Genomic DNA, 26,799 nt, shown 5'->3' with positions numbered 1-26,799 from the left:
ATTGTCATTACAGTGATTCAGTGGACTAAATGTTGAACTTAAATTCAGGATTTATGATAAGTAAAAAAAATAATAGTTCTCTGCTCCATCCTTCCCACCTGTCCTGCTCCCTGGAAGTAAGTATATTTTTTTAGTGGAAAATATTTTTCCAGTGTTGTAAAACACTATTTTATTGAAAAGCTCAAGTGTATGCACAAAGATAGTACAATGATTCCCCCATTTACCCATCGCTCAGCTAGAATAACCTCCAATTCCTGATCACTCATTTTTTCTATATCTCCTCCAACAGCAAATCCCTGGCCCTGTGGATTATTTTGAAACAAATCCAAAATACAGCACTTTGTTCATAAATATTTCAATATGTGTCTCTAAATGACAAGATGTCTTTAAAAATTTTTTTTAATGTTTTATTTTTATTTTTGACAGAGAGTATGAGTGGGGGAGGGGCAGAGAGAGAGAGGGAGACACAGAATCCAAAGAAGGCTCCAGGCTCTGAGCTTTCAGCACAGAGCCCGATGTGGGCCTTGAACTTCCAAACTGTGAGCTCATGACCTGACCCGAAGTCAGATGCTTAACCGACTGAGCTACCCAGGTGCCCCTAAGGTGTCTTTTTAAAACATTTTTTTAATGTTTATTTATTATTTTTGAGAGAGAAAGAGTGTGAGCAGGGGTAGGGCAGAGAGAGAGGGAGACAGAATCTGAAGCAGGCTCCAGGCTCTGAGCTGTGAGCCCAGAGCCTGCCGCAGGGCTCGAACTCACAAACCATGAGATCATGACCTGAGCTGAAGTCGGACGCTCAATCAACTGAGCCACCCAGGCGCCCCTAAGGTGTCTTTTTTATTCAGACAAACCCAATGCCCATTATCACACCTGCTAAAATTTAACAAAGATTTCCTAAAATAATCAAATATCCAGTCTTCCCCTTCTGGCTGTATGCGCTCCCACATTCTTACTTTCTCATTTGTTCTTGCTCACTTCTTTCTCTCCCTCTTTCCCGTTGTTTTCTTAGAACCAGAATTAAAGAAAGTCCACATCTTGTGTTTTGTTAATATGTCTCTTTTAATCTACATGTTTCCCCTCCTGTTTTTAATCTGTTGAAAAATTTATTTGTTGAAGAAACGAGATTGTTGGTACTATAGAGTTTCTTAAATTCTGGATTCCGATGACTGTATCCTTATGGTGTCATTTAATATAGTCCTCTGTTCCCTGTTTTTCCTGTAAACTGGCAGGTAGATTTAGAAACTTGATCTGATTCAGGTTTGATTTTGTCAAAAATAATTCATAGGCAATATGGTGTACTTCCATCAGGAAGCACCAATGTCTGTTTGTCTCTTTTGTGTTAGTGCCCTTTGACGATTATTGTCCTTAGATCCATTATTTCTGTAGGTGTTTGCATATTCTACTTCTGTATTCCTTCTTTGTTTATTTACTGGAATAGAGAGAAACTTTCCCTCATCAACTATTTGGCTACCTTGAAGTATACCTTTATAAGAAAGGGCGGTCTTGACTCTTTCCCTTTATTTAGCAGTTTTCAGAACAATGACTTATTTCTCTAACATCCTTAAATGATACTCACATAGATTTTTTAAAAGTTTCGTTGTGAACTCATGGATTTTTAACATTTTTAATGCATTTCAATCCATTGTAATTATTCTTATTGAAGCACCTATCTTTGGCCAGAAGGAGCCTCTGGAAGTGATTCTGAAGCCTTTTGACACTACTCCAGTAATCTTTAATAGTAAAACTGAAATAATAATCACATAAAATTTGATTTCTTTTTAAAAAATTTTTATTTATTTTTGAGAGAGTGACAGCACGAGTCAGAGAGGGGCAGAGAGAGAGGGAGACACAGAATTCGAAACAGGCTCCAGGCTCTGAGCTGTCAGCACAGAGCCCGTCGCGGGGCTCAAACCCACAAACTGCAATATCATGACCTGACCTGATGTCGGACACTTACCCGACTGAGCCACCCAGGCTCCCTTAAAATTTGATTTCTAATGTGACAAGATGTCCAGGCTCATCTTGTGTAGTTCTTGCCCTAGAGCAGAAATTATTCATTCTTTGAAGGAGCCCTGTTTCCTTTTAGTGGAGAATGTTATTTAGAAACCACAATCTGGAAATTACAAGTGCTCATTGCTATTGCATTGGTCATTGTTCCTAGACCTTTTTACTGGACATAGATATGAAATACATATTTTTTGAAAGGGAAAATATATGATGAATTCATAGTGATATTTCCAGTGATATTTAGGATTATAGGATTTTACTTAGCTTCTTAATTTTATATTTGTGTCTCTTTTCCTAGTCCTGACGATATTGGTGCCTAACAACATTAATATAGTGAATAACTGGTTTTATCCAAAAAATGTATGGTAGTTTTATAAGATAGCAATGTCGATAATAAAGAATGATTTCTAAAAATAGTTCAATAGATTTTTTTGCACTGCTTTTATTCTTAGGATCTGTTTCACTAGGGGTGTATAGTCAAAGTATTGTTTTAATATTATTGAAATATTGTTTTAAAAGTACTTGAAATAATTTCCTTTTCTGTGATGAAACTAGATTCACTTGATTCATAGTTAGATTCATTTATTTTTGTTTGCTCTTGCTTTTTAGCTGTTGCTTTTTTTCTGCCATTTTGATTGAATATTGTTTTATAATTGTGTCAAATATTTACATGGTTCCAAAGTCGAATCTACTAAGGGAAGTATATTCAGTTAAGTCTAGCCTCCATCTGTGTCCTCTCCACCCTGTTCCCTCCCTTCCCCTGTGGATAGCTATTTTTGTTTATTTTATTGTTTATCCTTTTGTTTTTTAAATAAAAGCAAACATTTGTTTTATAAAAATAAAATTTTCCCCTCCCCCAAAGGTTCTTAGATAAATAGTAAGTAGCATTCCATATATATACTTTTCTCCACTTTTTTTTTTTACCTCATTTAACATTATAGCCTAGAGATCACTCCATAGCAGTATGTAGAGATATTCCTCATTTTTTTTTATAGCTACATAGTATTCGGTTGGTACATGTACCTTATTGTGTTCAACCAGCTTCCTTCCATGGACATTTCAGTGCTGCAATGAATTGCCTTGTACATACGGGTTTTTTTTTTCTTCCTATTTTAAGGCTATTACTTGTAATCATTTCTGTTTTCATTTCTCATGGTTACCTCAATATATTTTATTTTATTTTCTTAAATTTTTTTTAAAGTTCATTTATTTATTTTTGAGAGAGAGAGAGATAGGTGGAGCAGAGAGGGAGAGAGAGAATTCCAAATAGGCTCTACATTGTTAGTGCAGAGCCTGACGCAGGGCTCGATCTCACAAACTGTGAGATCATGACCTGAGCTGAAATCAAGAGTCTGACACTTAACCGACTGAGCCACCCAGGCGCCCCTACCTCCATATATTTTAATCATATGCTAGTATCACTATATTAGTTTTCTAGGGCCTCCATAACAAAATAACATAGACTGGGTGGCTTAAACAATGCACATTTATTTTTTCACAATTCTGGAGGCTGGACATCCAAGATCAAGGTGTGGGTAGGTTTGATTTCTTCTGAAGCATTGGGCTCTGCACTGACAGCACAGAGCCTGCTTGGGTTTTTCTCCATCTCTCTGCTCCTTTCTCTCCCTCTCTCTCCCCAAATAAACAAACAGTTAAAAAAGCTTTAAAAAAATGATATTTCCCTATTTCTATCTGTTAGTTCTTTTAATTCTATTTCTTCAGATATTCTTCTGTTTGTTGAGTGTGATGTCCTTTCATGGGGTTGGTTTCCCTCAAGGGTTTGATGATTCTTGCTCATATTTGATTTGAGATTCCTTGATAGTTTAATAGTCATGCTATTTATTATAATCCTGATCCAGTGACTGATGGAGAAGTAGGACTGGATGTTTTGCTGGAACTCTATTTTTCTCCAGCCTATGTGATTGTACTCACTGTTCCTTCCTGGGGAGGAGAGAAGATGCCTCTTGGTGGGGAAGCCAACTGCCTGATACTACTGTTTACATCCAGGATGTTTCCACATTTTGCATTTTTATACATTTTAGTATGTGGGTTTTTGTTTCACCCCATTTGCTGTCTATTTTTCAGAGGTTCCTTATAATTTCAGGTCAACTGAAAATGCCACTTATTTTCCAGGACTCTTATTGAATAAGAAAAAATATATTTTCTCTTATTTCTAGGGTGTATCCCTAGAGATTATATTTATCATTACAAATATATGATATGACATATGTAATCTAGGGATTTATAGTATATAAAAATTTACACTAAAGTTTATAGTGTACTTATGTCCTATATATAAATATATAGGAAAATGTGTAGTATATCTATTATATATATTTTATATACACATACACATCATTTCTAGGGATTTGTGGTAGAAGGGGTAGGGCTGCAGTGTTTGCTCAATCCTCCATCTTGATTCAGTTCTTGTTTGCTTCCATAGCATTTTTCCATATTATACATCAACTATTTAGATGTCTGTTAGTTACGATATCGTGAGCTTCTTTAGTGTGCCTGGCTTGTAAAGGATACTTAATAAACATTGTTGGATTAGTAAAAATTTTATTAGAGATATAATTAAGAACTGAACTGAGATGTGTTGACTTATAGTCTAGTGCTTATCATATAACTTTCTTCAAGTATGTGAAACATTAATTTTTCAGAAATGTCTGCTCCTAAGTTATCCCAATGTTTTCTTTTAATATTTCTTAGAAGATGTGTTTTCAAATTATTAATTTTTTATTATTGCTTTTCTTGAGACCATTTCTATTAAATTATGGAATTCAAAGCAGAACATAGAACTATAATAAATGCTGTTACTTTATTTTTGTGGATTACACTACTGAATATGGACAGACGATTAAATATTTTATCTACTACCTTCCTCAACCAGTTTGGAGAAGTTGTGAATTTTAAAAATTATTTTCTTACTTCTCTCTTCCAGATGAATATGAAAACAGGAAAAGGGTGGGTGGATGTTGGAAATGCTATGATGGCTGATGGATTTTTTCAAGCTGCCATTGTTGTAAGTTACTGATTTTTAGCTGTGGCCATTATTAGTAACAGTTGTGGTTATTCTTGTCATGACATTGTATTGTGATTTTATTTTCCAGGGTCTAGAGCAGTTATATTGCAAATTAATGCAGAGAGCCTCCACTGAGGCCGACATAACTTTGCAGAAGAGTGCTTTGGAGAGGGACCTTTTCAAAGTGGTTTCTTACCAAGCAGAGGCGGTAGGTATCATAGTCACTACAGTCTTATAGTGGTGCATTTTGTATATATAAATGCAAAAGTGATGAGATATAACTTATTAGAAGAAAGTCAGGTGTCATTGGATTTTTATATAGGATATTATATTTGACCTTTTATTTTATCTTTGTTTTATATCTGAAGGTAACATTATTAATGGTGATTGGTATCTGTGTGGGGGTGGTTGAAGTTAGAAAGGCTGATATATAACTAAACATCGTTTTCAATCATTGCATGTAATATCCATCATTTATTTATGGCAGTAGCCTGTACTTGAAATACTTGTTTGTGACTCTCTCTTACCTTCACAGTCTGCCTAAAATAATTGCCTGAAAAGAGTCTTCTCATTTGCAATTGTTCTGGGTTGTTTGCTGATGTTTTCTGAAAGTCTGCTGTTATCAGTGTTTAAAGTTGTATGTTACCTCTGTTTGGCTTGTGGATTTCCTCCTTTGTCACCATGCAGTTAGGTATGCATTTTTAGTTGACAAAATGTAAGCCACGATGAGTTTGCTGTCTGTAATTATGTAATTCTAGAAATGAAAGAGACTTTTTTTTTTCAACGTTTTTATTTATTTTTGGGACAGAGAGAGACAGAGCATGAACGGGGGAGGGGCAGAGAGAGAGGGAGACACAGAATCAGAAACAGGCTCCAGGCTCTGAGCCATCAGCCCAGAGCCTGACGCGGGGCTCGAACTCACGGACCGCGAGATCGTGACCTGGCTGAAGTCGGACGCTTAACCGACTGCGCCACCCAGGTGCCCCTGAAAGAGACTTTAAAAATCATCTAATATAATCCACTTATTTTTATTTTTTTAACATCTTTATTGAGATATAATTCATATACTATAAAATTCACACATTTAAAATGTACAATTCAGTGATTTAAGTATATTCACAGAATTATGCAACCTTTACCACAATCAAGCCAGCAGAGGGAAGGAAATAATAAAGATTACAGCAGAAATTGGGGCGCCTCTTTGTAGCAACATGGATGGAACTGGAGAGTGTTATTATGCTAAGTGAAATAAGCCATACAGAGAAAGAGATACCATATGTTTTCACTCTTATGTGGATCCTGAGAAACTTAACAGAAACCCATGGGGGAGGGGAAGGAAATTAAAAAAAGGAGATTAGAGTGGGACAGAGCCAAAGCGTAAGAGACTGTTAAAAACTGAGAACAAACTGAGGGTTGATGGGGGGTGGGAGGGAGGGGAGGGAGGGTGATGGGTATTGAGGAAGGCACCTTTTGGGATGAGCACTGGGTGTTGTATGGAAACCAGTTTGACAATAAACTTCATATATTGAAAGGAAAAAAAAAAGAAAGAAATTGGGGCACCTGGGTGACTCAGTCTGGTTAAGCGTCTGACTTCGGCTGAGGTCATGATCTCATGATTAGTGGGTTTGAGCCCGTGTCGGGCTCTGTGCTGATAGCTCCGATAGCCCGGATTCTCTGTCTCCCTCTTTCTCTGCCCTTCCCCTGCTCATACTCTGTCTATCTTCCTCAAAATAAACATTTAAAAAATTTAAAAAAAAGATTAGAGCAGAAATAAATGATTTAGAAACTAAAACAAATAGAACTGATCAATGAACCCAGGAGCTGATTCTTTGAAAAAAATTAATAAAATTGATAAACCTCTAGCCAGACTTATCAAAAAGAAAAGGACCCAGGGGTGCCTGGGTGGCTCAGTCGGTTAAGTATCCTTCGGCACAGATCATGATCTCTCAGTGAGTTTGAGCCCTGCCTTGGGCTCTGTGCTGGTTTTGTGGAGCCTGCTTGGGATTCTCTCTTTCTCCCTCTCTCTCTGCCCCTTCCCCACTTGTGCTCTCTCTCTCAAAATAAATAAACAAAAAATGATAAAAAAATAATTTAAAAAAATAATAAAAAGGGCCCAAATAAAACCACGAAAGAAAACCAACACCACAAAAATACAATTATGAGAGAATATTATGAAAAACTATGTGCCAACAAATTGGACAATCTGGAAGAAATGGATATATTGCTAGAAACATATAAGCTACCAAAACCGAAACAGGAAAAATAGAAAAATTGAACATACCGATAACCAGCAAAGAAATTGAATCAGTAGTCAAAAACCTCCCAACAAACAAAAGTCCAGGGCCAGATGGCCTCACAGGGGAATTCTACCAAATATTTAAAGAAGAGTTAATAGGGATGCCTGGCTGGTTCAGTCAGTGAAACATGCGAATCTTGATCTCAGGGTTGTAAGTTCAAGCCCCATGTTGGGAGGAAAGATTACTTAAAAGTAAAAATTTTTTTAATGTGAAAAGTAAGAGGATTTTATTAACTTTTGTATGTTCTTGGGGAAAACCATTCACATGTAAAAGTTTAACATTTGTTATAAGATATATTCAGCCCTATTTTACACAAAGTTTTTCATTTGGGTTGGACATAATTTTTCATTTCAACAGGACTGCCATGATTATAGTGAGAAGCTCTTGAGATAATTGCATCATCATAGGGGTCAAGATAAACTGGTAGGGATTTTACTCATATCTGTTATTCAATTGCTGTGGTATAATGGAATATATGCTATAAAGTAGATACAGAAGAAGCTATCCATAAAAAACGTATAAAACACAGGTAAAGAAAATATGCAAATTATAGTATTGCATATGTATTTTAATTAATGGAACTAACATTTTTAACTCACATGGTCTTTTATGTGATATAAATGTAACAAGGGAGGATGCTTTTAAAGTCCTTTTTTTCTTTATAAATTTTTTATTTAAATTCTAGTTAGTTAACATATAGTGTAACATTGTTTACAGGTGTAGAATTTAGTAGTAGTGATTCATCGCTTATATGTAACACCCAATGCTCAACACAATAAGTGTCCTCCTTAATACCCATCACACATTTAGCCCATACCCCACATACTACCTTCCATCAATCCTCAGTTTGTTTTCTATCATAAAGAGTCTTTTATGGTTGTTTCCCTCTCTTTTTTTCCCCTTTTCATATGTTCATCTGTTTTGTTTCTTAAATTCCACATATGAGTGAAATCATACAGTTGTCCCAGCCCCATTTGTTGAAAAGACTATTCTTTCCCTATTGAATGATCTTGGCACCCTTGTCAAAAATCAATTGATCGTAAATGTGAGGGTTTATTTCTGGACTCTTGATTACTTTTCATTGATCTATATGTCTGTTTTGCTTCCGTTCCCTTCCCCCCTTTACTAGGGTAGGACCACTTGTAGACTCTGGCCGGGTCACATGGATATAGGAAACATGAGTTTATCCATAAAAACTGATGGAGGGTACCCTGACAATGCAAAGCAAGTGGAAAGCCCAGTTTCTCTATTATACCAAGGGCTGTGGTCTACTGTCTCTCTCTACTAGTTAAAAAAGTAGTAATGGGGTGCCTGGATGTCTCAGTCAGTTGAGTGTTTGACTCTTGATTTCGACTCAGTTCGTGATCCCAGCATTGTGGGATTAAGCCCTGTGTTGGGCTCCAGCTGGGCATGGAACCTGCTTGAGATTCTCTCTCTTGGGCACCTGGGTGGCTCAGTCATTAAGCATCTGACTTTGTGAGTTCGAGTCCCACATCGGGGGTGAGCTCGAGCCCTCCTTCAGGTGAGCACAAGCCCCACTTTGGGTGAGCATGAGCCCTGCTTCGGGTGAGCTGAATTAGCTACTTCTATTTTCACATATCACTGTTTTTACTGGAAAGAGTGACTGATAGATAAATTGTGTTCATTCAGATTTGGGTATTTGGTATAAATTTTCATTAAAAAATTTTTTTTAATGTTTATTTTTGAGACAGAAAGAGACAGAGTGTGAGCGGGGCAGGGGCAGAGAGAAAGGGAGATAGAATCCAGAGCAGGCTCCAGGCTCTGAGCAAGTTGTCAGCACAGAGCCTGACACAGGGCTCGAACTCACAAACCGCGAGATCATGATCTGAGCCGAAGTCAGACGCTTAACCAACTGAGCCACCCAGGCGCTCCAGCATGTATTTTCATTAAAATGAATAAAGTGAGAACGTGACTTCAAGGAAAGCAACCGACAGTACTTGTTGATGGGGATAAAATTTAAGCTTTTAAGTAAAAGTTAGAATTTTGGAAAACTTCTACCTCCATCATGAATTTGACAGCTTCCAGATACTTAAACTTTTCTGATGAAATTGATATTAACTAATGTGATTAAAAAATTTTTTTCTTAGAAGACCTTTCTTTTTAAAAAATTTTTTTATTTATTTTGAGAGAGAGAGAGTGAGCAGTGGAGGGGCAGAGAGAGAGGGAGAGAGAGAATCCCAAGCAGCCTCCATGCTGTCAGCACAGAGCCTGATTGTGGGGCTTGAACTCACCAACTGTGAGATCATGACCTCAGCTGAAATCAAGAGTTGGATGCTTAAACTGACTGAACCACCCAGGTGCCCCTAAATTTTTTTTTTACTTTGAAATAATTTTAGATTCACAGGAAGTTGCAAAAACAGTAAGGAGAGTTCTGGTGTACCTTTCACCCAGTTTTCCTCAGTGGTAATGTCTTATGTAAATATAGTGCATTATAAAACCAGGAAATTGACATTATTACAATCCATAGGCCATATTCATATTTCACCAGTGTTACATGATAAACTTCTATGTGTGTCTGTAGTTCTATACAGTTTTATCCCATGGATAGATTCATATAACCACCAACAACACAATCAAGATCTAGAACAATTCCATCACCACAAAGATCCCTTGTGCTTCCTCTTTGTAGTTATATCATGTGCATTCCCCCATTCCCAAATCCCATCAGCTAATATTCTCTCTCCCAGTAGCTAATTCTCTATATTAATATCATAGAATATTAATATTCTAAAATTTTGTCACTTGGGATTATATAAATAGAATCATATAGTATGTAACCTTTTGATATTGCTCTTTTAAAAGTTAGCATGATTTATTTGACATCCATCCAAGTTTTGTGTATCAATAGTTTGTTCTTTACGGGTACTTGAGTGGCTCAGTTGGTTAAGTGTCCAACATCAGCTCAGGTCATGATCTTGTGGCTCATGAGTTCGAGCCCCACATTGGGCTCTGTGCTGACAGCTCAAAGCCTGGAACCTGCTTCGAATTGTCTTCCTCTCTCTATGCCCCTCCCCTATTCACACTCTGTCTCTCTCTCTCCCTCAAAAATAAATAAACATTAAAAAAAGTTTTGTTCTTTATTTGTAAGTAGTATTCTATGGTATGGATGTACCACAGTTTGTCTAGCCATTCAGTATGGAAGGCATTTGGGTTTCTCCAGTTTTTGGCTATTACAAATAAAGTCGGTTAGAACATTTGTGTAGGTTTGTATGTGGATGTAAATTTTCAATTCTATGGGATGAATGCCCAGCATTGCAATTGCTCGGTTGAATTGTTAGTGTATGTGTATTAGTTTGTTTTTTAAGAAAGGACCAAACTATTTTCTAGAGTGGCTGTGCCATTTTATTTTATTTTATTTTATTTTATTTTATTTTATTTATTTTTTAAATGTTTATTTTTGAGAGAGAGAGAGAGAGAGAGCATGAAAGTGGGGGAGAGGGGCAGCAAGAAGGGAAGACAGAGGATCTGAAGCAGGCTGCATGCTCTAAGCTGTCAGCAGAGTCCGCCACAGGACTCAACGAACCGCAAGATTCTGACCTGAGCAGAGGTCAGTCGCTCAACTGACTGAGCCACTCAGGTGCCCTGAATGGCTGTGCCATTTTAAACCCATGAGCAATATATGGAAGATCCCATTTTTTGCATCCTTGCCAGCATTTGGTATTGTGACTAATTATATTACTTATTCCATTAGATGTCTAGTGATATTTCATCATGGTTTAATTTGTAGTTCCCTAATGACTAATGTTGAATATTTTTTCATGTACCTATTTGCTCTCTGTATATTCTCTTAAGTGAAATGTAGGTTCGTGCTTCTTATCCATTTTCTAATTGGATTATTTGATTTTTTTATTGTTGAATTTTGCGAATTATATATTCTACATTTGAGTCCTTTGTTGTATATGTATTTATAAATATTTTCTAGTCTGCAGCTTGTCTTTTCATCCTTTTAATAGGGTTGCAGAGCAAAAGTATTTAATTTTGATAAAGTTTAGTTGATTTTTTACAATGGATTGTGCTTCTGGTATTCTGTCTCAAAAGCCTTCACCAAGCTCTAGATCTGAAAGATTTTCTCCTCTGTTTTTTTCTAAAAGTCTATAGCTTTGGGGCACCTGGGTGACTCAGTTGGTTAAGTGTCTGACTCTTGGTTTTGGCTTAGGTCATGTTCTCACAGTTTGTGGGTTCCAGCCTCACGTCAGGCTCTGTGTTGCCAGTGCAGATCCTGCTTGGGATTTTCTCTCTTTCTCTCCCTCTCTGTCTGCCCCTCCCGTGCTCGCTCTCTCTCTCTCTCTCTCTCTCTCTCTCTCTCTCAATAAATAAACTTTAAAAAAATAGAAAAACCACCTTAAAAAAAGTTCTATAGCTTTACCTTTTCCATTTAAATCTATGATTGATTTTGAGTTACTTTTTTTTTTATAAGGAGTGAGGCTTAGATTAACTCTTTTTGTTGTCATTGTTTATGGATATCTAATTGCTCCAGTACCATTAGTTGAAAAGACTATCCTTCCACTACTGAATTTCTTTGCACATTTGTTAAATATCAATTCACCACACTTATTTATCTGGGTGTATCTATTTCTGGGATCTCTTTTAAATCTATGGATCTATTCTTTCAATACCAAATAGTTTTGATTATTGTGGCTATCAAGTTTTAAAGTTTAGTATGGAGATTCTTTCAATTTTATTGTTTATCAGAATTGTTTAATTCTAGTCTAATTCCTTTGCCTTTACACATAAATTTTATTTTTTATTTTTTTGTATTCATCATTTTTTTATTTATAATGGGCCAAAAATGTAAGCATTTTACAAAGTGAAATTACTATCACAGGTAATTATAGCACATCTATATTTGAAGGATATTTCAGCCATTAAAATATCTGTACAAAGTTTTTTTAAAATTTAATTTAATTTTTTTAAATTTACATCCAAATTAGTTAGCATATGGTGCAACCATGATTTTAGGAGTATGTTCCTTAGTGCCCCTTACCCATTTATCCCATCCCCACTCCCACAACCCCTCCCGTAACCCTCAGTTTATTCTCCATATTATGAGACTCTTCTGTTTTGTTCCCCTCCCTGTTTTTATATTATTTTTGTTTCCCTTGCCTTATGTTCATCTGTTTTGTCTCTTAAAGTCCTCATATGAGTGAAGTCATATGATTTTTGTCTTTCTCTGACTAATTTCACTTAGCATAGTACCCTCCAGTTCCATCCATGTAGTTGCAAATGGCAAGATTTCATTCTTTTTGATTGCTGAGTAATACTCCATTGTGTACATATATATATATATATATATATATATATATATACCACATCTTCCTTATCCATTCATCCATCGATGGACATTTGGGCTCTTTCCATACTTTGGCTATTGTTCATAGTGCTGCTATAAACATGGGGGTGCATGTGTCCCTTTGAAACAGTATACCTATATCCCTTGGATAAATGCCTAGTAGTGCCATTGCTGGGTCATAGGGTAGTTTTATTTTTAGTTTTTTGAGGAACCTCCATACTGTTTTCCAGAGTGGCTGCACCAGCTTGCATTCCCACCACCAATGCAAAAGAGATGCTCTTTCTCCACATCCTTGCCAACATCTGTTGTTGCCTGAGTTGTTAATGTTAGCCATTCTGACAGGTGTAAGGTGGTATCTCATTGTGGTTTTGATTTGTATTTCCCTGATGATAATTGATGTTGAGCACTTTTTCATGTGTCAGTTGGCCATCTGGATGTCTTCTTTTGAGAAGTGTCTATTCATGTCTTTTGCCCATTTCTTGACTGGATTATTTGTTTTTTGGGTGTTGAGTTTGATAAGTTCTTTGTAGATTTTGGATACTAACCCTTTATTTGATATGTCATTTGCAAATACCTTCTCCCATTCTGTCAGCTTTGCTGTGCAGAAGCTTTTTATTTTGATGAGGTCCTAGTAGTTCATTTTTGCTTTTGTTTCCCTTGCCTCCGGAGACGTGTTCAGTAAGAAGTTGCTGCGGCCAAGATCAAAGAGGTTTTTGCCTACACATGAATTTTAGAATAATATTATATACATTCACAAAAATATTGTCTACATTTACCAAAAAATCTTTTTCTGGAATTATGATGGGAGTTGTGTGAAGTCTGTATATCAATTTGGGGAGAATTTACATCTATTAATTTTTTGTTTTTGTTGCTTGAGCCTTAGTTTTCATATTTAAGAAATCATCACCTAACATGAGGTCATGAAGATTTAATGCTCCTGTATTTTAATCTAAGAATTTTATAGTTTTTAGCTTTTATATTTGAATCCATGATCCATTTTTAGTCAGTTTTTCATATGGTGTGAGGTAGGTATCCTACTTCATTCTTTAGCATTGGGTATCCAGTGCCAGCATCACTGTTTTTAAAAGACAATTTTTGCTCATTGAATTGTCTTTGCACTCTTATAAAAAGTCATTTGATCTTAAATGTAAGGATTTATATCTGGACTCTGTTTTATTCCATTGACTTATACGTCCCTTGTCACTACCAATCTCGATTACTGTAGCCTTGTGGTAAGTTTTGAAATTGGGAAGAATGAGCCCTGCAACTTTGCTCTTCATTTTATTTTTTAATTTTTAATTATTATTTAATGTTTATTTATTTATTTTGAGAGAACACATGTGCATGTGAACCAGGGAGAGGCAGAGAGAGAGGGAGAGAGAGATATTTACAGCAGTTCAGACTGTGAGGTTATTAGGAGCCTATTTTAGGACAAAAAGCTCCTATTTAACATTTAAAAATCCCTCTAGGGATGCTTGTCTGCCCAACTCTTTTTTTTTATTAAAAAAATTTTTTTTAATGTTTATTCATTTATTTATTTAATTTTTTTTTAATTTTTTTTTTATTTATTTTTGAGACAGAGAGAGACAGAGCATGAACGGGGGAGGGTCAGAGAGAGAGGGAGACACAGAATCGGAAGCAGGCTCCAGGCTCTGAGCCATCAGCCCAGAGCCCAACGCGGGGCTCAAACCCACAGACCGCGAGATCGTGACCTGAGCCGAAGTCGGACGCTTAACCGACTGAGCCACCCAGGCGCCCTTAATGTTTATTTATTTTTGAGAGACAGAGCACAATTGGGGAAGGAACAGAGAGAGAGGAAGACACAGAATCTGAATCAGGCTCCAGGCTCCAAGCTGTCAGCACAGAGCCCAACGCAGGGCTCAAACTTACGGACAGGACCGTGAGATCAGGACCTGAGCCAAAGTTGGCACTTAACTGACTGAGCCACCCAGGCGCCCCTACCCAACTCTTGATTTCATGGACTGAGGTCATGATCCCAGGGTCGTGGGATTGAGCCCTGCATTAGGCTTGTACTAAGCGTAGAGCCTGCTTGGGATTCTTTCTCCCTCTCTCTGTCTTTCTCTCTCTGTCTTTCTCTCTCTTCCTCTGCCTCTCTCCCTTGCTCATGCTCATGCATGTGCATTCTCTCTCTAAAATAATAAATAAGTAAATAAATAAAAATTAAAAAATATTAAAAATCCCTCTAATGTGGAGATGAATGCAAGAGCTATTCAAGCTGGGTAAACATCTATTAGACATGGCATAATATCATAATATGATATAAGATTGTACACCAGTTTTGCCATTTCCAGAACAAAGTAAATGACTCCCATTCACTGTCAACTCGTGTTACCCAGGATTATTTTTATTTTTCTGTATTTAGAGCTGGCTATTGTGTGTAGTTAGACCAACCAGTGTTGCTAAAAAGACTAGGAAACAAATTAAGACTTTTTAACTCCAGTTACAAATATGTTAAATTGACTTATAGACAAATAGCTTGTCATTTTATTTTAACCAATTATTGATGTTTTTCCACTTTCCCAGGCAATTGCTCTAGGGGATTTTCAAAGAGCATCTTCATGTTCACTGCGCTGTAAGGATATGTTGATAAGGCTCCCCAAAATGGTGAGTGAAATCTGCATTTATTCTCCAAGAGTTTGAACATGAGCTATATCAAGTTCTAGGAAGAATCATTACTACTTCATGCAAACTTTTAGAGATTGTATTTGAGTCCATTCCACTTACTTACCTGATCTTTGAAATATTTTCTTTGTTCTTTACTAGAAAGGGGGTGTAAAAAAGCAAAAGGTTATTTCTTAAAATTTCTTTGCTTTCCTTTTTTGTCAAACCATTTTGATAATATTTCCTTCATATTTCAAGTTCTGTGATGAACAAAATGAAAAAAAAAAAGAGTTTTTTTTCCCTGCTGGCAAGGTTGACAACAGTTAGTCATATCACTGCCATAGTGTTTTTCTATTTTGGGTTGTGGAAGTGTGAGAAATTTGATAGGGTGAATAAAGCCTACTTCCCAGACCAGTTCTCATCACAGTTCCAGGGTTGAAAAAAAATCCAAGGTTGATAAGTTTTAATTTTTCAACTTCATCTCCTATTCTTATCCTGTTCTTTTTCTTTTCTCACTGACTATGTTTACTTCATTCTCTACTATCATAGAGGGAATTGATAACAAAGATATATTTGGATATTGGGGTGAATGTTCCTACTTGTGAGATTGGTGTTACTTTCCCCCAAATACTCTGTTATAATATAGAACTTAATTTAGTAAATATTTACATATTGCCAGTTATATGATTGTGCTATCCCCTGTGCACCTCTCTCTCTCTTTCTCCTTTTTCTCTCTCTGTCTCTTCTTTTTGTCCATGACCAGGGCTCCATCCCCTCTGCAACGTCTGCAGCTGTTCATCCCCCAAACCATGTCTCTGCATCTCCTACCTTCCACGATGTGGCCTCTTCTCTCCCTGTAGTTGTGCAGTTTGTTCTGTCAGTCCTCAGATTGATTTATTGGGTATTCATAATGATTTTATACTTATCTAGCTGTGTTCAAGGGATGAGGCAAGCCTAGGGTCCTCCTACTACTCTGTCATCTTAGCTCCTTATTAGCTTTAATACTATACATAAACTCTGTTACTATACATCTGTGTTCACAAATGACATATATTTTGTGCCCAATAGATTTATACTTATTTTTAAACATATTTTCCCTTTATATCATATAGAAAAAAAGATTTATAAATTGAAACTACAATAATACTTTTATATTTACCTAGTTACTTTTATCAGTTTAAAATATTTTTATTTTAAAGTATATTTATTTATTTATTTTGAGAGAGAGAGAGAGAGAATAACAGTGCGAGTGGGATAGTGGGATAGGGGCAGTGAGACAGAGAATCCCAAGCAGGCTCTGCAGAGCCTGATGGGGGGCTTGAACTCACCAATCGTGGGATCATGACCTGAGCCAAAATCAAGAGTCGGACGTTTAACTGACTGAGCCATCCAGGTGCCCCAAACCTAGTATGGTCTTCTCTAATTTTTTTTAATGTTTATTTATTTTTGAGAGAGAGAGAGAGAGAGAGAGAGAGAGAGAGAGAGAGAGAGACAGTGGGCGAGCAGGGGAGGGCCAGAGAGAGAGGGAGACACAGAATCTGAAGCAGGCTTCAGGCTGTCAGCTGTCAGCACAGAGCCTGACATGGGGCTCAAACCCACGAACTGTGAGATCATGACCTGAGCTGAAGTCTGATGCTTTACCGACTGAGCCACCCAGGCACCCCTAACCTAGTATAATCTTAATAGGACAGGTCCTACTTTGTTCTTTTTCACCATTGTTGTAGCTTTTCTAAGACTTGAGACTTCCATATTCATTTTAGAGACAGTTTGTTAAGTTTGGTGAAAAACTATTGGGATGTTGATTGAAATAGTTGATTAAATTAATTTGGAGAGCATCACTATCTATATAATATTGAGTTTTCCTATCCTTGACTGATAAATCCTAACTTATATAATTTTCTTTAATGTGTCTCAACATAGTTTTGTAATTTTCTACATAAAGATATTTCATATTCATTTGCTATCATAAGTGATATCTTAAATATTATATTCTTAAATTGATTGTCATTGATGTGTAAGAATGAAGCTGCTTTTGATATCCAGCAACTTTTCTGAACTCTAATTAATTAAAAACTTTTTTCTGTAAAATCTCTTGGATTGTTTGCATTTTAATGTTTTTACCATCTCTTTCTTTTGGCTCTGGTTCTGTTGCTATCTATTTCACATTATAATTTGCTTTAAGTCAGAGACCTTTCTTTAATATGCTTTGGAGAGTAAACGGACACTGAATAGTATATTGAAGATATGAAAGGAGACTCTTAGGTGGTGTTTAGGAAAAGAAAGTTTTTGGTATCTTGCGAAGTGTCAGAGGTGATAAAGGGAAAAGCACATGCAGAGAGAGAGGAAAGGGCTGAATTAGAAGATCTAGTATATATAATACAAGAGTAATTATGCCTTTGTCAGGATGGGGCTACTAGTAAATGACCTTTAATTCTAGAGTTCAGAGTTTGTATTTTATGTGGAAGGTGGTTGATAGAATTATATTGTTAGGACACTAACAGTTTTAATTTTTTGAAGCTTATTTATTTATTTTGAGACAGAGAGAGAGAGAGAGAGAGAGAGAGAGAGAGAGAGAACAAGTGGGGAAGAGAGGCAGAGGAGAAAAGAGAATCCCAAGTAGGCTGCATGCTCATGGAACCTTACATGGGACTCAGTCCCACAACCCTGGGATCATGACCTGAGCTGAAATCAAGAGTCAGATCTTCAACTGACTGAGCCACCCAGGCATCCCAGGACACTAACAATTTTAAAGGTCAATGAAATTATGTAGTGTGTGTGTTTTTTTTTTTAACATTTATTTATTTTTGAGACAGAGAGACAGAGCATGAATGGGGGAGGGTCAGAGAGAGGGAGACACAGAATCTGAAACAGGCTCCAGGCTCTGAGCTGTCAGCACAGGGCCCGACGCGGGGCTTGAACCCACGGACCGTGAGATCATGACCTGAGCCGAAGTCGGCCGCCCAACCGACTGAGCCGCCCAGGCGCCCCTATGTAGTGTGTTTTTGATGGGCTTAAGGTTTAGACGGGACTTGAAAATCTAGAGCAGAAAATCTTATGAGAGGAAATGATCAGATACAGGTTAGAGAAGAGCTAACATAAAGTTATTCGCTTAAAAGGAATTAATGAATTAAATAAACCAATCCTCTTTTTCTGAGACATCCTTCCTGTATGCAAAAACTGGGTTAGGAATTACTGTAAAGTGTTAACATGAAGGCAGAAGGTGATTCTGTATTGGTTCAGCAGAGAAATTAAGTGTTTGGAAAATTGTGTCTTAGGGTACAAGAGAAGTAACTAATGACCTATTGTTGGTTATTATTGAGCTATCTGAGGATTAAAGAAAGCTAAGTCAGGGAGGGATTGGAAGGTAAATGTCTTAAAGCCATTAAGGAAGAAAGCCAGGCAATTATCATTCAATTATTGCTACACCGTTATAATTGAACAAAATTAAAAAATACATGATCTATAAATGTATAAAACATAACAGAATCACAAAGAAAATAGCTTGGAACTTGGGACTGGAAAAATAATAGGTTTGTTCTTTTCTGAGTTAAAATCCCAATATATAAAGTAATATGTAGAAGATTAACTTATCTGGTTAATTAAAAATACAAAACCTCTGATTGAACTGAAAAGTTAGTGATCAAATTCATTTGTAGCAGCAGTATCTAATAGAGTTTTAAAAATCATCCATATAATCTCATGTTGGCATTGTAAAGTAGATATTCAGTTCGAGCTATCATTTCTGGGCTGGTAGATATAACAGTGGCTGGAGGTTCTAGAGATCCCATGGGTCCTGAATCTTGCATAAGTCCCTTTCTGTATGAACAATATACAACAGACTTACAGATCTCTACCTTCTTTGTATTTTTTTTTTTTTTGCCATGTGTATTGCTTGCAAAATGAAAGGTTAATACTCCATAAAAGGCTGGGAACATTTTTTTAATTTTTATTTTTTTCAATATATGAAATTTATTGTCAAATTGGTTTCCATACAACACCCAGTGCTCATCCCAAAAGGTGCCCTCCTCAATACCCATCACCCACCCTCCTCTCCCTCCCACCCCCCATCAACCCTCAGTTTGTTCTCAATTTTTAACAGTCTCTTATGTTTGGCTCTCTCCCACTCTAACCTCTTTTTTTTTTCTCCTTCCCCTCCCCCATGGGTTTCTGTTAAGTTTCTCAGGATCCACATAAGAGTGAAAACATATGGTATCTGTCTTTCTCAGTATGACTTATTTCACTTAGCATCACACTCTCCAGTTCCATCCAAACTAGCATATGGCCTATGCTACAAAGGGCCATATTTCATTCTTTCTCATTGCCACGTAGTACTCCATTGTGTATATAAACCACAATTTCTTTATCCATTCATCAGTTGATGGACATTTAGGCCCTTTCCATAATTTGGCTATTGTTGAGAGTGCTGCTATAAACATTGGGGTACAAGTGCCCCTATGCATCAGCACTCCTGTATCCCTTAAGTAAATTCCCAGCAGTGCTACTGCTGGGTCAGAGGGTAGGTCTATTTTTAATATTTAATATTTAATTAATATTTAATATTTAATAAAGCCACTGTTTTCCTGAGTGGCTGCACCAGTTTGCATTCCCACCAACAGTGCAAGAGGGTTTCCGTTTCTCCACATCCTCTCCAGCATCTATAGTCTCCTGATTTGTTCATTTTGGCCACTCTGACTGGCGTGAGGTGATATCTGAGGGTGGTTTTGATTTATATTTCACTGATGAAGAGCGACGTTGAGCATCTTTTCATGTGCCTGTTGGCCATCCAGATATCTTCTTTAGAGAAGTGTCTGTTCATGTTTTCTGCCCATTTCTTCACTGGATTATTTGTTTTTCGGGTGTGGAGTTTGGTGAGCTCTTTATAGATTTTGGATACTAGCTCTTTGTCCCATATGTCATTTGCAAATATCTTTCCCCATTCCATTTGTTGCCTTTTAGTTTTGTTGGTTGTTTCCTTTGCTGTGCTGAAGCTTTTTATCTTCATGAGGTCCCAGTAGTTCATTTTTGCTTTTAATTCCCTTGCCTTTGGGAAGGCATGTGTCAAGTAAGAAATTGCTACGACTGAGGTCAGAGAGGTCTTTTCCTGCTTTCTCCTCTAGGGTTTTGATGGTTTCCTGTCTCACATTCAGGTCCTTTATCCATTTTGAGTTTATTTTTGTGAATGGTGTGAGAAAGTGGTGTAGTTTCATCCTTCTGCATGTTGCTGTCCAGTTCTGCCAGCACCATTTGTTAACGAGACTGTCTTTTTTCCATTGGATGTCCTTTCCTGCTTTGTCAAAGATTAGTTGGCCATACTTTTGTGGGTCTAGTTCTGGGGTTTCTGTTCTATTCCATTGGTCTATGTGTCTGTTCTTGTGCCAATACCATGCTGTCTTGATGATGACAGCTTTGTAGTAGAGGCTAAAGTCTGGGATTGTGATGCCTCCTGCTTTGGTCTTCTTCAAAATTACTTTGGCTATTCGGGGACTTTTGTGGTTCCATATGAATTTTAGGATTGCTTGTTCTAGCTTTGAGAAGAATGCTGGTGCCATTTTGATTGGGATTGCATTGAATGTGTAGATAGCTTTGGGTAGTATTGACATTTTGACAATATTTATTCTTCTAGTCCATGAACACGGAATGTTTTTCCACTTCTTTATATCTTCTTCAATTTCCTTCATAAGCTTTCTATAGTTTTCAGCCTACAGATCTTTTCCATCTTTGGTTAGATTTATCCCTAGGTATTTTATGCTTCTTGGTGCAATTGTGAATGGGATCAGTTTCTTTATTTGTCTTTCTGTTGCTTCATTATTAGTGTATAAGAATGCAACTGATTTCTGTACATTGATTTGTACATTGATGCAACTTTGCTGAATTCATGTATCAGTTCTAGCAGACTTTTGGTGGAGTCTATCTGATTTTCCATGTATAATATCATGTCATCTGCAAAAAGTGAAAGCTTAACTTCATCTTTGCCAATTTTGATGCCTTTGATTTCCTTTTGTTGTCTGATTGCTGATGCTAGGACTTCCAACACTATGTTAAACAACAGCGGTGAGAGTGGACATCCCTGTCGTGTTCGTGATCTCAGGGAGAAAGCTCTCAGTTTTTCCCCATTGAGGATGATATTAGCTGTGGGCTTTTCATAAATGGCTTTTATGATGTTTAAGTATGTTCCTTCTTTCCCGACTTTCTCGAGGGTTTTATTAAGAAAGGTTGCTGAATTTTGTCAAATGTTTGTTCTGCATCGATTGACAGGATCATATGGTTCTTACCTTTTCTTTTATTAATGTGATGTATCATGTTGATTGATTTGTGAATGTTGAACCAGCCCCGCATCCCAGGAATGAATCCCACTTGATCCTGGTGAATAATTCTTTTTATATGCTGTTGAATTCGATTTGCTAGTATCTTATTGAGAATTTTTGCCTCCATATTCATCAGGGATATTGGCTTGTAGTTCTCTTTTTTTACTGGGTCTCTGATTTAGGAATCAAACTAATGCTGGCTTCATACAATGAGTCTGGAAGTTTTCCTTCCCTTTCTAATTTTTGGATTAGTTTGAGAAGGATAGGTATTATCTCTGCTTTAAACGTCTGGTAGAACTCCCCTGGGAAGCCATCTGGTCCTGGACTCTTATTTGTTGGGAGATTTTTGATGACCGATTCAATTTCTTTGCTGGTTATGGGTCTGTTAAAGCTTTCTATTTCCTCCTGATTGAGTTTTGGAAGTGTGTGGGTGTTTAGGAATTTGTCCATTTCTTCCAGGTTGTCCAGTTTGTTGGCATATAATTTTTCATAGTATTCCCTGATAATTGCTTGTGTCTCTGAAGGATTGGTTGTAATAATTCCATTTTCATTCATGATTTTATCTATTTGGGTCCTTTCCCTTTTCTTTTTGTTCTCAAAAAGAGAAGAGGTTTATCAATTTTGTTTATTTTTTCAAAAAACCAACTCTTGGTTTCATTGATCTGCTCTACAGTATTTTTAAATTCTATATTGTTTATTTCTGCTCTGATCTTTATTATTTCTCTTCTTCTGCTGGGTTTGGGCTGTCTTTGCTGTTCTGCTTCTATTTCCTTTAGGTGTGCTGTTAGATTTTGTATTTGGGATTTTTCTTGTTTCTTGAGATAGGCCTGGATTGCAATGTATTTTCCTCTCAGGACTGCCTTCGCTGCATCCCAAAGTGTTTGGATTATTGTCTTTTCATCTTCATTTGTTTCCATATATTTTTTAATTTCTTCTCTAATTGCCTGGTTGACCCATTCATTCTTTAGTAGGGTGTTCTTTAACCTCCATGCTTTTGGAGGTTTCCCAGACTTTTTCCTGTGGTTGATTTCAAGCTTCAGAGCATTGAGGTCTGAAAGTATGCATGGTATGATCTCAATTCCTGTATACTTATGAAGGGCTGTTTTGTGACCCAGTATGTGATCTATCTTGGAGAATGTTCCATGTGTACTCGAGAAGAAAAGTATATTCTGTTGCTTTGGGATGCAGACTTCTAAATAGATCTGTCAAGTCCATCTGATCCAATGTATCATTCAGGGCCCTTGTTTCTTTATTGACCGTGTGTCTAGATGATCTATCCATGGTTGTAAGTGGAATATTAAAGTCCCCTGCAATTACCACATTCTTATCAATAAGGTTGCTTATGTTTGTGAGTAGTTGTTTTATATATTTGGGGGCTCCCGTATTTGGCGCATAGACATTATTAATTGTTAGCTCTTCCTGATGGATAGACCCTGTAATTATTATATAACGCCCTTCTTCATCTCTTGTTACAGCCTTTAATTTAAAGTCCAGTTTGTCTGATATAAGTATGTCTACTCCAGCTTTCTTTTGACTTCAAGTAGCATGATAAATAGTTCTCCATCCTCTCATTTTCAATTTGAAGGTGTCCTCAGGTCTAAAATGAGTCTCTTGTAGACAGCAAATAGATGGGTCTTGTTTTTTTATCCATTCTGAAACCCTATGTCTTTGGCTGGAGCATTTAGTCCATTTGCATTCAGTGTTATTATAGAAAGATATGGGTTTAGAGTCATTGTGATGTGTGTAGGTTTCATGGTTGTAGTGATGTCTCTGGTACTTTGTCTCACAGGATCCCCCTTAGGATCTCTTGTAGGTCTGGTTTAGTGGTGATGAATTCCTTCAGTTTTTGTTTGTTTGGGAAGACCTTTTTTTTTTTTTTTTAATTTTTTTTCAATGTTTTTTTATTTATTTTTGGGACAGAGAGAGACAGAGCATGAACAGGGGAGGGGCAGAGAGAGAGGGAGACACAGAATCGGAAACAGGCTCCAGGCTCCGAGCCATCAGCCCAGAGCCTGACGCGGGGCTCGGACTCACAGACCGCGAGATCGTGTCCTGGCTGAAGTCGGACGCCTAACCGACTGCGCCACCCAGGCGCCCCTGTTTGGGAAGACCTTTATCTCTCCTTCTATTCTAAATGACAGACTGGCTGGATAAAGGATTCTCGTCTGCATATTTTTTCTGTTCATCACATTGAAGATCTCCTGCCATTCCTTTCTGGCCTGCCAAGTTTCAGTAGAGAGATCCGTCAGGAGTCTTATCGGTCTCCCTTTATATGTTACAGCACGTTTATCTCTAGCTGCTTTCAGAATTTTCTCTTTATCCTTGTATTTTGCCAGTTTCACTATGCTATGTCGTGCAGAAGATCGATTCAAGTTCTGTCTGAAGGGAGTTCTCTGTGCTTCTTGGATTTCAGTGCCTTTTTCCTTCCCCAGATCAGGGAAGTTCTCAGCTATGATTTCTTCAAGTACCCCTTCAGCACCTTTCTCTCTCTCTTCCTCCTCTGGAATACCAATTATGTGTAGATTATTTCTCTTTACTGCATCACTTAGTTCTCTAATTTTCCCCTCATACTCCTGGATTTTTTTTATCTCTCTTTTTCTCAGCTTCCTCTTTTTCCATAATTTTATCTTCTAGTTCACCTATTGTCTCCTCTGCCTCTTCAATCCGAGCCGTGGTTGTCTCCAATTTATTTTGCAGTTCATTTATAGCATTTTTTCTCCTCCTGAGTGTTCCTTAGTTCCTTGATCTCTGTAGCAATAGATTCTCTGCTGTACTCTATACTGTTTTCAAGCCCAGCGATTAATTTTATGACTATTATTCTGAATTCACTTTCTGTTATATTGTTTAAATCCTTTTTGATCAGTTCATTAGCTGTTGTTATTTCCTGGAGATTCTTTTGAGGGGAATTCTTCCGTTTCCTCATTTTGGATAGTCCCTGGAGTGGTGCGGAACTGCAGGGCACTTCCCCTGTTCTGTCTTGGTTGGTGGGTGGGGCCGCAGTCAGACCTGATGTCTGCCCCCAGCCCACTGCTGGGGCCACAGTCAGACTGGTGGGTACCTTCTCTTCCCCTCTCCTAGGGGCGGGATTCACTGTGGGGTGGTGTGGCCCCTCTGGGCTACTTGCACACTGCCAGGCTTGTGGTGTTGGGGATCTGGAGTGTCAGCCGGGGTGGATCTGCAAGGTGCACAGGGGCTGGAGGGGCAGGCTCAGCTCGCTTATCTGCTTATCCTTCGGAGATCTGCTTCGGGAGGGACCCTGAGGCACTGAGAGGGAGTCAGACTCGCCGCTGGAGGGATGGATCCGCAGAAGCACAGCGTTGGGTGTTTGCCCAGTACAAGGAAGTTCCCTGGCAGGAACTGGTTTTCTTTGGGATTTTGGCTGGGGGATGGGCAAGGGAGATGGCTCTGGCGAGCGCCTTTGTTCCCCACCTAGCTGAGCTCTGTCGTCGTGGGCTCAACAACTCTCCCTCCTGTTGTCCTCTAGCCTTCCTGCTCTCCGAGCAGAGATATTAACTTATAACCTTCCAGATGTTAAGTCCTGCTTGCTGTTCAGAACACACTCCATCTGGCCCCTCTGCTTTTGCAAGGCAGACTCAGGGCCTCTGCTTGGCCAGGCGGGCTGCCCCTCCCCACTGGCTCCCTCCCGCCAGTCCTTGTAGCACGCACCGCCTCTCCGCCCTTCCTACCCTCTTCCGTGGGCCTCTCATGTGCCCTTGGCTCTGGAGACTCCGTTCTGCTAGTCTTCTGGCGGTTTTCTGGGTTCTTTAGGCAGGTGTAGGTGGAATCTGAGTGATCAGCAGGACGCGGTGAGCCCAGCGTCCTCCTATGCCGCCATCTTCCCAGGGGCCAGCGGAACATATTTGTTAAAGACCTATTTTTATGGGGTGCCTGGGTGGCGCAGTCGGTTAAGCGTCCGACTTCAGCCAGGTCACGATCTCGCAGTCCGTGAGTTCGAGCCCCGCGTCAGGCTCTGGGTTGATGGCTCGGAGCCTGGAGCCTGTTTCCGATTCTGTGTCTCCCTCTCTCTCTGCCCCTCCCCCGTTCATGCTCTGTCTCTCTCTGTCCCAAAAATAAATAAACGTTGAAAAAAAAATTAAAAAAAAAAAATAAAGACCTATTTTTATGAATTTTAGTACTTCATACCCCATTTTGTCTGTTTTGTTTGCTGATCTATCTGTAATGACTAAAATAGTGCCTGATAGATAGGAGATGCTTAGTAAATAATTATTTTTGAATGTATAAATGAGTGCATGGAGCAGTGTTGGTAGTTAAAAAGATTTTTTTTGTCATTACATTGAAAATAAGCTGTGAGTCTCCTGAAAGATATTTTAGTATTTTGTAGCTTTGTTGTTGTAAGTTTATTATTTTCTATTCTTTTTTTTGTTCCTAGCAAGTAACATTTAACGTTAGTATACTTGAAGGTATTGTGAGGGCTGAGACAAATACTAAGGAAACTGAATGAAGACTCAGTACAATTAGATGTTCATAGAAAGTTTTATTTTCCATTTTCTCCTGTACAAGTTAGTTGCAGGCTTCTCTGTAGTAAGTGGATGTGAGCTGCATTATACCAATATAGCTGTATAATTGGTGTGTGAACCTGTGGGATCTGGGGCATGTAATGGGTAAGCTTTTTCTGCTGAAGTGTCAAGAATGCATTTAAGTACTTCTGGATTCTTGCCAGACCCACATTACCAAGACTGTTCTTTATTTTAGATTCAAATATACAGTAGGTCTGAAGTGCTCAGGCATGCATATTGAATTTCTTTGTGAATGTACTGTAATTCAAAAGGAAACTTTTTTGAAGGAAGACAGGTCTTTACACATTACTTATGAATAACTTGCCTCAGATCTTGGATTCGTAATTGAAGGTCTGCTTCTGTAGTCTCAGGTAAAACTCATAAAGGATTCCATTATATGGGTATATCAGATTTTGGATAGATGGTGTCTATAAATATTGAAGGGATAGTTGGATAAATTTTTTTTTCTCTTATTCTATTTCCTAGTATTTTGACAGATGAAAATTATGTACGATATGGCATTGATGCACGCACAAAGATGCTGATAATCCATAAAAAGTATTTTCCAATGGCACCATTCACATACTCATTTCTACTTTTATCTTAGTGGTAATTTATGTAAAGAATATTTTTGTTGTGGGGGTGCCTGGGTGACTCAGTCGGTTAAACCTCCAACTTCAGCTCAGGTCATGACATCACGATTTGTGGGTTTGAG

General features: G+C 37.9%; 1 protein-coding gene across 1 annotated transcript in view; it reads left to right on the top strand.

Moving 5' to 3' along the window:
- LOC121025252 (testis-expressed protein 11-like) overlaps nucleotides 1-26,799 on the top strand; it is a 124,685-nt gene that overhangs the window by 22,131 nt on the left and 75,755 nt on the right. Inside the window, exons 6-8 of the mRNA XM_040467711.1 lie at nucleotides 4,952-5,032; nucleotides 5,121-5,240; nucleotides 15,185-15,265. Of these exons, the coding sequence (XP_040323645.1) occupies nucleotides 4,952-5,032; nucleotides 5,121-5,240; nucleotides 15,185-15,265 (282 nt within the window). The remainder of the gene's footprint in view (nucleotides 1-4,951; nucleotides 5,033-5,120; nucleotides 5,241-15,184; nucleotides 15,266-26,799) is intronic.

Source organism: Herpailurus yagouaroundi, unplaced genomic scaffold (genome assembly GCF_014898765.1).
Source record: "Herpailurus yagouaroundi ecotype Mexico unplaced genomic scaffold, PumYag 67569, whole genome shotgun sequence".
Classification (NCBI taxonomy): Eukaryota; Metazoa; Chordata; class Mammalia; order Carnivora; family Felidae; genus Herpailurus; species Herpailurus yagouaroundi.
The sequence above is the reverse complement of the archived record's forward strand: the minus strand, read 5'-3'. Positions and strand labels throughout refer to the sequence as shown.